At 38.1% G+C, this 12832-nt stretch overlaps 1 protein-coding gene across 1 annotated transcript; it reads right to left on the reverse strand.

Annotated features, from left to right (window-relative positions):
• Nucleotides 1-9257: 9257 nt before the first annotated feature.
• LOC125648649 (uncharacterized G-patch domain protein DDB_G0278987-like) lies at nt 9258-9863 on the reverse strand. Its single transcript, XM_048875661.2, has one exon. The coding sequence runs from the start codon at nt 9861-9863 to the stop codon at nt 9258-9260; it is 606 nt and encodes a 201-aa protein (XP_048731618.2).
• Nucleotides 9864-12832: the final 2969 nt, after the last annotated feature.

The following is a 12832-nucleotide window of genomic DNA, read 5'->3' on the forward strand; positions in this document are numbered from 1 at the left end:
AAACCTGAATTTTTCCTATTCAATGTCAATTAATATTAATTTTTTTTTTTTTACATTTTTTTTTATTGAAAACTGTTCGCTATTCATGTTGTGAAAGTTTAATTTCTCAGTGACGTTAGATTATTGAAAAACGCCGCTTGTCCACGGAATTTTGAGACAACCCTCGTACATGTTTTAATGACGTTAACGTCTGCCGACGTAACGTTATACAAAAACAACTTTCCAAGTAACCCTTTCCATCAAAGGAAGCAATATCATGCTATATTTTATTTTTTTCATGAAGTACATTGTCATAAGATTCAATTTGGACAATTTCATTAAATTCAAAGAATGGGCCGATTTTGACCTTTCGTGGTTCTAGCTCAAACCCTGTAGTTGTCGGTATCCTCCACATTTTCGCGTCTGTGAGTCAACTTGATGGCGGAGTTACAGAACAGCAAGGAATGCTCTATGAAATATTTTTATTAGTGTCAACTTCTTTGTCTAAATAAATATCATTTAGATTTTGAAGATTTCCTGCAGATATACATTGGAATGTAACTATAATGATTAAAGAACCTGTATGATATCCCGTGGGGATCCGGGTTAGAATAGGTCCTCATTACCCCTTGCTTGTCCGAAGAGGTAACTAGATGGGGCGGTCCTTCGGATGAGACCGCAAAAACCCGCGGTCCCGTGTCACAGCAGATGATCCCTCCCTGCTCAAAGGCTTTAAGCACCGAGCATAGGCCTAAATTTTGCAGCGCTTCACCGGCAATGATGACGTATCAATGTGAGTGAAAAATTCTCGAATAGGACGTTAAACAATATAGAACCAACCAACCTTTATAATATCTCACTTAAAGCAGTGGCGGATCCGACTTTGTGTCTAAAATTACTCAAATATTTTATCTTATTTGGTAAACCTCTGTAGCTTTGGGGGGATTGGCCCTCTGGGCACTATCAGGGTTTTGTCCTAGACCCACCGGGGATCTCAAGACAGTCCCAGACTTCCAGTCTGTTACTGCTCCCTCGTTCAGAAATTTCTGGATCCGCCACTGTAAAACAGGTATGAAAGACGTTATAACTGCACGATGGTGTACTGTGGTTAAGATGAAATTTGTCTTTAATTGTATGCCGTATGTCTTAATTTACTCAATGATATCAAGACATAAACGGTATAGAACAGTCAGGATCATATGCTATTCCATATCAGCACCATCCTCAGATGTAGTGTTTTTAATAAAATACAAAATGGAACACAAAAGATAAAAAACCTGCTTACATAAATCACTGTGTTGGATTTAATTGGCGACAATGCTGCATGCTATGGTAAGTCATATTGTAGTTTAAATCTTTTATTAAATAAAGAAATCGCAAATTATATTGCATTTTCTGGTGCATAAAGCTACGTATACATGTAACTTACGAAGTCTATGAAACAAGCGTCCGCGACTTCAAAGCTGATCTTGCACTGCGAAGTAAATACCATGTAGGCCTACATATATGTGTAACCTACACATACATTGTATCTTCTGTTATCAAAATTTGTACAAACTCCACCATGCGTTTTCAAATTTGAGAGATAAAGTACATGCTCCGATTTGTGAAGAACCAAGATGGTTTCCTCCACGGTTGACATGGTCGGCATGGTGCTAAGCGAATCCTTGCGTGGCGCAATCAATTTCTATTTACGAATTAATTGCATCTTTTAGTGTTGAAATTGAATTATAATGAATGAATTTAATTATTCTTTAGCTTGCCCCGTCCGGAGAGCTATTGTCATTACCCCTGTATTGGCGTCGGTGTCACACTTTAATGGAAAAAAAACAACAACTTTAAACTGGGCTATATCTTTTGAACCAAGGGGGATAGGGTTTTGACATTTCACATATACATGTGGATGCCTCATAAAGAGACCTTTGTTTTGGTACCAAGACTCTTGACCTAGTGACTTTTACTGTGGACTTTGACCTACTTTTTAAAAACTTTAACCTGGGCTATATCTTTTTAACCAAGGGGGATTGGGTTTTGATATTTCACATACTGATTCCTCATGAAGATACCTTAAAGTTTGCTTGGGTACCAAGACATTTGACCTAGTGACCTTGGACTTCGACCTACTTTTAAAAAAAAAACCTTTAATCTGCCAGGCTATATCTTTTGAACCAAGGTATATAAGATTTTGATATTTCACATATAGATGTCTCATAAAGAGACCTTTGTTTTGGTACCAAGACTTTTGACCTAGTGACCTTTACTGTGGAATTTGACCTACTTTTTAAAACTGTAACCTGGGCTATATCTTTTGAACCAAGGAGAATAGGTTTTTAGTATTTCACATATAGATGCTTCATGAAGAGACCTTTGTGTTTGGTAGAAGACATTTGACCTAATGACCTTTGCCTTGAACTTTGACCTACTGTTCAAAAACTTTAACCTTGGTTATATCTTTTAAATCAAGAGTGATGGGGCTTTGATGTTTCAAATATAGATGTCTCATTATAAGACATTTCCTTTGTTACCAGAAAACTTTGACCTACTTTTCATAAGCATTAACCTTGGCTTAATCTTTTGAACCAAGGGGGTGATTTGATATATCATATTTAAAAGCGTCATGATCAGGTCTTTGATATGGTACTAAAACGTTTGATCTAGTAACCTTGGACTTTGACCTATTTTTCAAAACGTCTAACTTTTTGAATGATAGGTTAAGTAGAGTCATGCTCCCCGGCGATGTAATAGCTCTTTTTATTTTATACGATATAAATTGGTTTTGGATAGTTTAGGCTTTTTATAAACTGCTTATATAGAATAAACATTTAACAAGATGCGTTTGTGAAACACAAATGCCTTCGATTATGGCCAATTCCACAAATGACCAAGGTCACAAAGACAAATATCTTGGTACCAGTAGAAAGATCTTGTCACAAGAAATGTGCAATATCAATTTATATGAAAGCTCTAATAATTACCCATTAGAAGTTATGACCAATGACAAGTTTTTTAAAAGTAGGTCAAATGTCAAGGTTAAAAGGCTTAGTAACTATAGAAAGGTCTTATCACAAGGAACACTCATGTGAAATATCAAAGCTCTGGCACTTACTGTTCAAAAGTTATCAGCAAGATTAAAGTTTTCAAAAAGTGGGTAAAACTCAAAGGTCAAGGGTAAAAAAATGTTGGTATGCATGGAAAGGTATTGTCACAAGGAAGTACTCGTATGGAATATCAAAGCTCTAGCACTGACTGTTCAAAAATTATTGGCAAGGTAAGAGTTTTCAAAAAGTGGGTAAAACTCCAAGGTCAAGGTCACAGGGTAAAAAATGTTGGTATGCATGGAAAGGTATTGTCACTAGGAATAATCATGTGAAGTACCAAAGCACTAGCACTTACTGTTCAAAAGTTATTATCAAGGTTAAAGTTTCAGACGGAATTACAGACAGGACAAAAACAATACCCCCCTCCCCGACCTTCGATCTCAGGGGCATTAAAAATATCGTCCAGTCAAAGTAATCGTTATAGTAACGAAACTCTTCTGTTTTAAATTAATGCTACATTAACTTAACTTTGCTATCACAACAATTGTATACCGAAATTGGGCTGGAAGCGTCTTGTTGATTGGAAAAATTCGCTCAGGGTGTACTATGAGCACCCAATCAAATTGCCTATTAATTATTCATTAGAACGAGCGAGTAGGAATGAATTGACCCACGGGTAATGAAGAGAGGAACGAAGCGTAATCAACCGTGGGTTTCCGACGATTAAGCGTTAACTGCCCCAAACCAATTCATATCGTATAATAAAACAAAATCTCATAACTTCTATAAGCAATACAAAATAGAAAGTTGGGCAAACACGGTCCCCTGGACACACCAGAGGTGAGGTCAGGTGCCTAGGAGGAGTAAGCATCCCCTGTCGACCTGTCACACCCGCCGTGAGCCCTATATCCTGCCAAGAACGGCCTAACAATCGGTATGAAACACGTCAGACAGCATTTGACCCAATGATAGGTTGTATTGACGAACTAGATCGTTATAACGACCATATAATTTGTGAAATGCTGACTTCAATCGAAACTTTTGAAACATCTGTTCCATCAACTTGTTTGAAGATAAGATATAGAATGCAAACTTCTCATTGAATTTATGCATAATATAATAAAACCTGCAACTCATGTTATTTCTACAACTTTAACATTAATGCGTTCATCTGTCACACGGAAACAAACACTTACTCGCTGTTAATCCATTTTCATATTCTTTCTGTCCAGGGTTTGAATTATATACTTATTATACCCCCAGCAACAAGTTGGGGGGGGGGTATACTGGAATCGGGTTGTCCGTCTGTCTGTCCGTCCGTCCGTCCGTCTGTAGACGCAATGGTTTCCGGGCTCTAAAGCATTATCCTTTCCACCTACCGTCACCATATCATATATATGGACCACCCATGGGATGAAGATGTTCCCTATCGATTTTGGGGTCCAAAGGTCAAGCGCACTGGACATCGAAGTAGCAATATAATTTCCGGGCGCTAAAGCGTTATCCTTACCACCTACCGTCACAATATCACACATATGGACTACCCATGGAATGAAGATGTTCCCTATCGATTTTGGGGTCAAAAGGTCAAAGGTCAAGCGCACTGGACATCGAAGTAGCAATATGGTTTCCGGGCTCTAAAGCGTTATCCTTACCACCTACCGTCACCATATCTTACATATGGACTTCCCATGGGATGAAGATGTTCCCTATTGATTTTGGGGTCAAAAGGTCAAAGGTCAAGCGCACTGGACATCGAAGTAGCAATAGGGTTTCCGAGCTCTAAAGCGTTATCCTTTCCACCTACAGTCACCATATCATACATATGGACTACCCATGGGATGAAGATGTTCCCTATCGATTTTGGGGTCAAAAGGTCAAAGGTCAAGCGCACTGGACATCGAAGTAGCAATATGGTTTCCGGGCTCTAAAGCGTTATCCTTACCACCTACCGTCACCATATCTTACATATGGACTACCCATGGGATGATGTTCCCTATCGATTTTGGGGTCAAAGGGTCAAAGGTCACGCGCACTGGACATCGAAGTAGCAATATGATTCGGTTTGTCATGCTATTTCTTTTTTACACTCAGAAAAGAGGTAGTTTATATACCTATTACCAACACCCTTTGGGAGATTGGGGTAAGCGGGGGGGGGGGGGGGTGTTGGGGGGGGGGGGGGTGTTATTCTTAGTGAGCAATGCTCACAGTACCTCTTGTTATGTTTTGTAATATAATGAAAATGATTTATTCTATTTTGGTGAGTGATCTGTAATTTTCCTTGAATTTTCAGTTGATAATCCTGACATTTCCACTTTATAAATTAAATTTCTGATATAATACGAAATTTAAAGTTACTTTCACTCTTACACACACGTTCCTTTTTAATTTTTGCCTTGCTATAAAGATCGATCCTTTCACTTTGGTGTAACGGCGAACGCACGGTGAGCGATTTGTGAACGGTGAACGCAAAACTGTAAACGGAGAGCGAACGGGAAAATGGTAAAGTATCTAATGTTTCAGGGATTGTAAATCCGCCACTGGCTACAGCTCTGCAGACGATAGCGAAATTTTATGTTGTAAATGTCTATGATATATACATGATACACAGTAAAAAATGGTAATATACATGCATATACATATATATATATATATATATATATATATATATATATATAGCCCTTTATTCTAATTCAACGAATATTTCTTTTTAAAAAACATTCAGAACGTTTTAGCAAAGTACTGGCACTAATTAACTTTTATAAGGATTGGAATATTGCTGTGAACTGCTGTCAACATAAACACATGGGCGCCGCCATTACGGAAGAAGTCTATTAAATAAGAGGGAAAAAAAGGCCACTTGTGCAATTAAAAATAGTTTTGAGTACGAGCTCGAAATGTTTTATAACCTTAGAATCTGACCACATACTCCTAGGAGTACGATTTTGAATTCGAGCTAAAGTTGGAGCTGGAGCCCGAGCCAACTTTTATAACCTCCTAGACAGGCATAATTTGAGTCGAAACGTCGGTCGAAGCGTAACCCGTCACCTTTTCCGGCATTACAAGTTTTCCAGAATTAAAACATGAAGGCTTGCGAAGATTGATTGATGGTTTCGCCACACTCAACAATTTTAAAGTTATCTGGTGGCGCCCAGTTTTTTTTATTTGTGAAAGAGAGAACCCAGATACAATATACCTGGGAAGAGACCACCGACCTTCCGAAAGTAAACTGGGAAACTTCTCACTTACCGGCGCGAGCGGGATTCGAACCCGCGCCGACCAGAGGTGAGAGGCTGTTTGATTTTGAGCGCGATGCTCTAACCACTCGGCCACGGCTTCCAAAATATAGGGATTTTTCTGTGCTTTGCATTGAATATTTCTTCACTTAGAGCGGTTATATATATATTTATGTAATTGACTCGCAATTGACTTTTCCCGGAAAAAATATGTTTGTGGTTGTTGGTTTTCTTTTAAGTTCAACATGGAGGTGAAGTCATTAAAACGCTTTAAAGCTGTAAAAACGTATATCACTATGTTAAGCATGTGAGCAACATTGACAATATTTGTAACTCATGGCAGTTGGGCACCTTATTGCAGTTAAGTTTCTTCCATGTTTACATCACATGAAGGAAATTCAACAACTAAAGTCGATAGATGGGCGGGAGACTTTACTGAATGTCGTTAATGATATTCATGGTCCGCTTCATGACAAGGTGAATGAACTCACAATTAAGGTGGGTCAAACTTTGGAGATAGACCATAATGCTTTTGATATAGAGGGTACGATGTCCATTACAGACATAGTGTATATGAATGTGAAGTCTATCATATTTTCATGTAAACCTGTGAATTCTGATACAGTTTTTGTCAAGGACATTGGGGAAAGACCACGGACAAAGCAGTCAACGCCTTTCAACTCTTGGTGGCTGATCTTATGTGGAGAAAAAGACGCGTAGGTATATATTTCAATGAAATTTTCTATGACAGAAGTTTTTTTAAAGCTGGAAAACAGTTGGATCCCATTAGGATAAGTGGGGTCTGCTCAGACTGTCTTTCTACCATTACACCATTGAAATTTTAGTAATAGAGACAGAAATGTATTAATGAACTTGTTAAGTCCAGGGATTTACATGTATCAATACCTCTAATATCAATGACCAAAATTCGGACCCATGATCAACTGGGAATAGCTTTAGTTAACTCCCTCCCCCCCCTCCCCCGATTTAGGTGAACAGTTCTTTTGTATGGTTTATGGTTTCTCTTCTGGAATAACTCGAGTAACATGGTTCTATTGTTCATAAACCCCCACTATGTACATCATTTAGCAGTACCACAGTCATAACTCGCTTTTAAAGGGGAAGGCAACCAAAACAAAACATTTACATGATAATGATAAGATTAATTATATAATAAAAATTTGTCATACTATCAGTTTTTTCGTTAGGAACCGGCCGCCGACCGAATTGACCGCCTCAGACAACTAAGTTGCCGGTTGAAATCGTGTTTGAAAAAAAAAATTATTGCATCTTTTTTTTAATTTGAAGTTAATTATTATTCTCATCGAAATAACCAGTACTTATTAGTTAAAAATAGACTGTGTTTACTAGTTAAATATACACGGTGCATATCACTTCCTCGTTGTTGAAAGCGGTACGTATCGCGGATTTTCATTGGTTGCGAATATCGTGTATAATCTATGAAGGATTTTCATTGGCTGTAAATTCCGAGTCGATGTTGTGTTTTGAATGAACGGGAATCTTCCCAAATGTACCACGCTGACCTACAACACTGATAAAAAACTTAAAAGATGAACGTGAAGAACTGGTGATGAAAAGAACAGTTAAAGACTATTTTCAAATCCAAAGCAAGCAAACGAAGCGATCTAAAGGTTAAAAATAAAACATATTTTAAACCTCATGATGGGCCAGAATACAGGATTTTGCGTTCCTGATTTTCAAAATTTTCTGGGACCATGATTCATTTTTATTTGAAAACAAACTTTTTGTTATAAATCTGAATTTGAATGCTGACGACTGAATGTCATATTTTATGCACTTTGCTGAAATACCTGAAAAAAAGATATATAATTTCACATATTTTAAACAATAAATTTACTCTCAGAATGCAGGATTTTGCGTCCTGATTTTCAAAATTTTCTGGGCCTCCTCAAATCCTTTATAGGCCTGTTCAATGAAAAGGAAGTGAAAACCCGGACTATTCTGCTGATATACGGCCTAGATAAGCTCAGTACTAATTTGAAAACGTTAAAAATTGAAATTCCCACCATTTATAGAGGCTGCCAAGTCGTGGAACTCTTTTATATTCAAGACAACAAAAATCAATAATTTTGACGTCACACCGTTTGTTCCGCTTTAGATGAGATTCTAAGATCATCAAAGATGTGCATGACTGTGATAGATTTTACGAAAAGTTTGATACCTTTCTCTCAAGCTGTTAATTGCACAAATGCAATGGGGAGATGTGGAAAAAAAAGTTGTTTTTTCGAAATACCTGACCCAACCAAGTGATCTGAAAAGAAAAGACTATGTGTACGGTGGATCCATTATTTGCGTGATGATAAGTTGAGGTTCGAGTATGAAGATACGTGTACCGTCTGCGACTCGACTGAACGTCTTCTTTTCTTAATTTCTTCTTACGAAGAACAGGCTCAACCCTATACGGCTCCAAACTTAACTGTTCGTGACTTGTCATGTTTACAGTGCTGCTGATGAAATAAACCAGAACCGACTGTGTGACGTCATAAATTAAACTTCAATGGCTGCTCTCTTAGCGGCGGTTGATTTAAAATATATAATAGATTGATATTGATTTAATCGATAGGCAAGGATTTTTGTTGTTAAAGACTGTCCTATACATGTACGATATCAGTAAGTAATACTTTTATTCATAAAAGCAACAATGTGGTTAGGGTTGCCTTTCCCTTTAAAAGCACTGAAATATAGCCAACATTTCATTAAATCCGATTTTCCCCGGTTTTTATTTTACTAAATTGTATATGGGCTAAAGCCAGGCTTAAGGAAAGCACGATATGACGCCAGCTGTAGACTATTCGTGTATACATAGATAATATGCGAGTTTATTTGCACTATTTTCCGTGACCGCCACACACAGGAAATTCGGAATATATCCCCAGGATGAGGAAACGCTTTATTCATATAACCGACAAAGGATTATTTAGAAAGAGAAAAAAACGTGACTTGCAACTTTAAATAATTATCATTAGAAAATTACTTCCCCCCTGCAATTAATTTGCTCAGTATTTTTTGTGAAAATGTCTGTAGCATTCAGCAAGAAAAGCCCGTCTGCTATTGCTATTGTCCAAGTACTATAATCTGACAGGGTATAGCTATCTGAACTGCTAGTACTATCATCTGACAGGGTATAGCTATCTGAACTGCTAGTACTATCATCTGACAGGGTATAGCTATCTGAACTGCTAGTACTATCATCTGACAGGGTATAGCTATCTGAACTGCTAGTACTATCATCTGACAGGGTATAGCTATCTGAACTGCTAGTACTATCATCTGACAGGGTATAGCTATCTGAACTGCTAGTACTATCATCTGACAGGGTATAGCTATCTGAACTGCTAGTACTATCATCTGACAGGGTATAGCTATCTGAACTGCTAGTACTATCATCTGACAGGGTATAGCTATCTGAACTGCTAGTACTATCACCTGACAGGGTATAGCTATCTGAACTGCTAGTACTATCATCTGACAGGGTATAGCTATCTGAACTGCTAGTACTATCATCTGACAGGGTATAGCTATTTGAACTGCTCTGTAACCTAACATGATGGAGGCATATGAAATTCATTATAACTTGACAAGATTAACCTAAATGAAATAAACTGTAACATGAGTGACAGGGTGGGATAATTTATTGATTGAACTAGAACTGTCCTAATGGGACTAATACCCCCGCGGGGCATATAAGATGATGGGAAATATTTAATGCAAGCACATTGGATATTTTCACATTATCTACAGGGCAATCAATGTGAATGCAGAAGTGTATATTCTACAGTACAGCAGTACATGAAATATTAAAAATATGCTTAATATAAACAATGAATACTATTTGGACACATTTTAGGCTGTATGATTGCAAATCCCTGGTCAACTCTTTTAGTCTTTAGTTTATATTCACTTTGTTAAAGATCATTATGTTATGCCAACTTTACTTTGTCATTGATTTTGTCAGTAAATAAATGACATTAGCTCAAGTATTGGTATTATTGTAATCTTTTCCACTGGTATAACAACTCTAAGTAGCTGCAATAAAGGCAGTTTACTATGAATCCCATTGCCAGGGATAGTTGAGATTATAAATACTATCTGACAAATAAGTATTCAACACACATGAGCCACTTTATGTTTTACCGAGAAGTCACAAGATTGCAGATACAGTATGTGGATGCCAAACCCGAAAATGTCCGTAACTTCCATAAATGTTAAAATATTTCAATGAAAATAGAAGATGCACAACTACATTATATATTTAAGATGAGAATAAAGTTTGAATCAAATCTGTTCAACGGTATTATAATTAAACTCTGGACAAAGTGCGCAACCCCCAAAATAAAAAGAAAATGTGCGTAACTTCTATAAATGTTAAAATATTTCAATGAAAATAGGAGATGCACAACTACATAATATATAAAAGATGTGCATAAAGTTTGAATGAAATATGTCCAGCGGTATTAGAAATAAACTTCGGACAAATTGCGTCTACGGACAAACGGACGGACGGACGGACAAAGTGATTCCAGTATACCCCCCCCCCCAAACTTCGTTTGCGGGGGGTATAATAATTGTATCTTGCTTAACGTTTCACTCGAGAATTTTTCACTCAAATGGAGACGTCGCCAAGACCGGTGAAGGGTTTAGGCCTATACTCGGTGCTTACAGCCATTGAGCAGTGAAGGTCCTTTAGAATGCCACACCTACTGTGACATGGAGCATCCGATTTTAAGGTCATCTCTGAGGACCCGTGACATTCACACCTGATGACGAGCGTATGGCGATGGAACTGTCACTACCTGTTTTAACGACTTAGGTCTGCCGCGGACGGGCTTCCGCATGCGGGGCGAACGCTCTAACCTCTCGGTCACCGCGGCGGTGTTTATCTGATCAAGATATAGGGCTCACGGCGGGTGTGACCGGTCGACAGGGGGTGTTTACTCCTAGGCACCTGATCCCACCTTTGGTGTATCCAGGGGTCTGTGTTTGCCCAACTCTCTATTTTGTAATGCTTACAGGAGTTACGAGATTGATCACTGTTCGTTATCTTCACCTTTCATTATAAAGACTTTTATATAGTTTCGTCTTCTAAGGTTATGGGGCCTAGTGAAGATCGTATAGGCTTACCATATCAGGTTAGAATGAAATCCATGTACCTCATTCCTGCCATTCTATTGTGAAGTTCATATATCACCACCCTGTCACACAGGGGCTCGGTTGTCAGATATCTGTCCCCGAATAATAAATTGAAGTTTTGCATGATTTGTGTCCGAATAATAGATTATATAAATAAAATCATCAACCAAACTCCGCTTTTTTTCGGGGTTTTAAAAAAGGTGTATCCATATGAGTGAAAAATTCTCGAGCGAGACGTTAAGCAATATACAATCAATCAGTTATCTGTAGTCAAAATCCGTGTGCCAAGAACGGTCTAACAATCGGTATCTCATGATATCCACTACATGTATATCTTAAAAAGGTGGGGCGATATGAACTTCACTATAATCTAACAGCGTGGAACTATATCGCGAAACAGGGGATCTTCATAAACTTAATTGTAGTCTGACATGGTCCGACGCGGTGGTCTAGAGGTTAGAGCGTTCGCCTCGCATGCGTAATGCCAGGGTTCGAATCGTTAAAACAGGTAGTGACAGTTCCATCGCCAAACAATCAGGTGTGGATATCACGGGTCCTCGGAGATTACCTTAAAAACGGATGTTCCGTGTCACAGTAGGTGTGGCACGCTAAAGAACCCTTGCAGCTCAATGGCCGTAAGCGCGAGCAAAGGCCTAAATTAAAAGCATTTCACAGGTCTTGGGTGAAAAATTCTCGAGTGAGACGTTAAACAAAAACAATCCAATCCAAAACTTCGGGAAAACCATTCCAGACTAATATACATTGCAGGACCCAGGAAATCTTTTTTAACAAGCCCTCACAAAAATGTCAACTGCTGTGAGGGGGAAACTTCAGACCTATTGTGCCACAACCAGGTAAGATATAGGGCTCAAGGCTCACTGATCTACAGGGGATGTCTCATCCTACTTCTGGCGTATCCAGGGATCCGTATTAGTCCAACATTTAAATTTGTATTCTTTATAGAATTATGACATTTATCACTGTTCGTTATCTTCACTTTTTCATTCATATGCGTGAAGTGTATTCAAATATGGATTCTCAAAAACGCCAAAGATCTTTTAGAAAATTTGAAATCACAAATCTTTTCTAAATTCAGCAGCATCTGTGCAAACCATACCACTTTCCAACGTTTAACGCCATCATTCCTCACGATAAAGGCTAATCTTTTGACATCATAGCTACTTCTATAGAAATATTCATTTCTGCTTTTATTGAAAATAGATATTAACGGCAAACTAACAACTCAACTTTATGACAAACTGGATGATTTCAGCTTTTCTGGGGATGCTTACTCCCCTCTCGGCACCTGATCTCATCTCTGGTATATCCAGGGGTCCGTGTTTGTCCAACTCTCTATTGTGTATTGCTTTTAGGAGTCATGCGATTGATCACTCCTTTCATGATAGC

This window comes from Ostrea edulis, chromosome 1 (genome assembly GCF_947568905.1).
Source record: "Ostrea edulis chromosome 1, xbOstEdul1.1, whole genome shotgun sequence".
NCBI lineage: Eukaryota > Metazoa > Mollusca > Bivalvia > Ostreida > Ostreidae > Ostrea > Ostrea edulis.